Here is a 669-nt window from a genome sequence, read left to right on the forward strand (position 1 = left end):
AAAAAAAAGTCACACACACAAATAGAAGAAGTCAGCTACTGACAAAACCAACACAAATCAGCTGTAGCAGGCAACAGCAAATGTGAACCCACAAGACAAAGTATTATCTGCATTGTGATGCAGCCCAGCCCACTGTGCCACACACTGTATAAAGTGCATTTCTGAGAACACTGTATATTCAGATGTTGAGCAGTATCTACGTGCTCTATAGGAAGACAGATTATCTATGGCAATCAAGCCATCCTCTGATTCAAACAGCTAGGTCTCAAACTTTACAGGTGTGAAAGACTTATGCCCAAAACAACACAACAAAGTCTGCGTTTTAAAAAACCTCAATACATAACAGTCTTTGCTAAGCAGTGAAGTTAGAAGCAACTAAGATTCTACAGCACTAACCACAAAATTGAAATACTGCGTCACTCCAAGCTTTTCCTATGATGTTCACAGGCCCTGCACTGAAATACTGACCTTCCACAAGGGTGCTGACTGCCATCAAGGCATCCTCTTGCACACCCCCTGATCCAGCCGTGCTCTGGAACATTCTCAACAGAGAAGCCATAACCACGTCAGAGATCTGCAAAGCATCTTGATGCTGCACTTTCCGGAGAACATTCTAAGTTTGGGTGAGGAGGGGGGGGGGAAAAAAAAAAAAAAAAAAAAAAAAAAAAT

The 669-nt window shown here is 42.0% G+C and overlaps 1 protein-coding gene across 2 annotated transcripts in view; it reads right to left on the bottom strand.

The window, feature by feature from the left end:
* KPNB1 (karyopherin subunit beta 1) overlaps window positions 1-669 on the bottom strand; it is a 41,177-nt gene that overhangs the window by 14,623 nt on the left and 25,885 nt on the right. For both annotated transcript variants that reach the window (XM_019523694.1, XM_019523693.1), the window contains one exon: window positions 469-613. In XM_019523694.1, the coding sequence (XP_019379239.1) occupies window positions 469-613 (145 nt within the window). The remainder of the gene's footprint in view (window positions 1-468; window positions 614-669) is intronic.

This window comes from Gavialis gangeticus, unplaced genomic scaffold, assembly GCF_001723915.1.
Source record: "Gavialis gangeticus isolate Ggan-Ray unplaced genomic scaffold, GavGan_comp1, whole genome shotgun sequence".
Taxonomy (NCBI): Eukaryota; Metazoa; Chordata; order Crocodylia; family Gavialidae; genus Gavialis; species Gavialis gangeticus.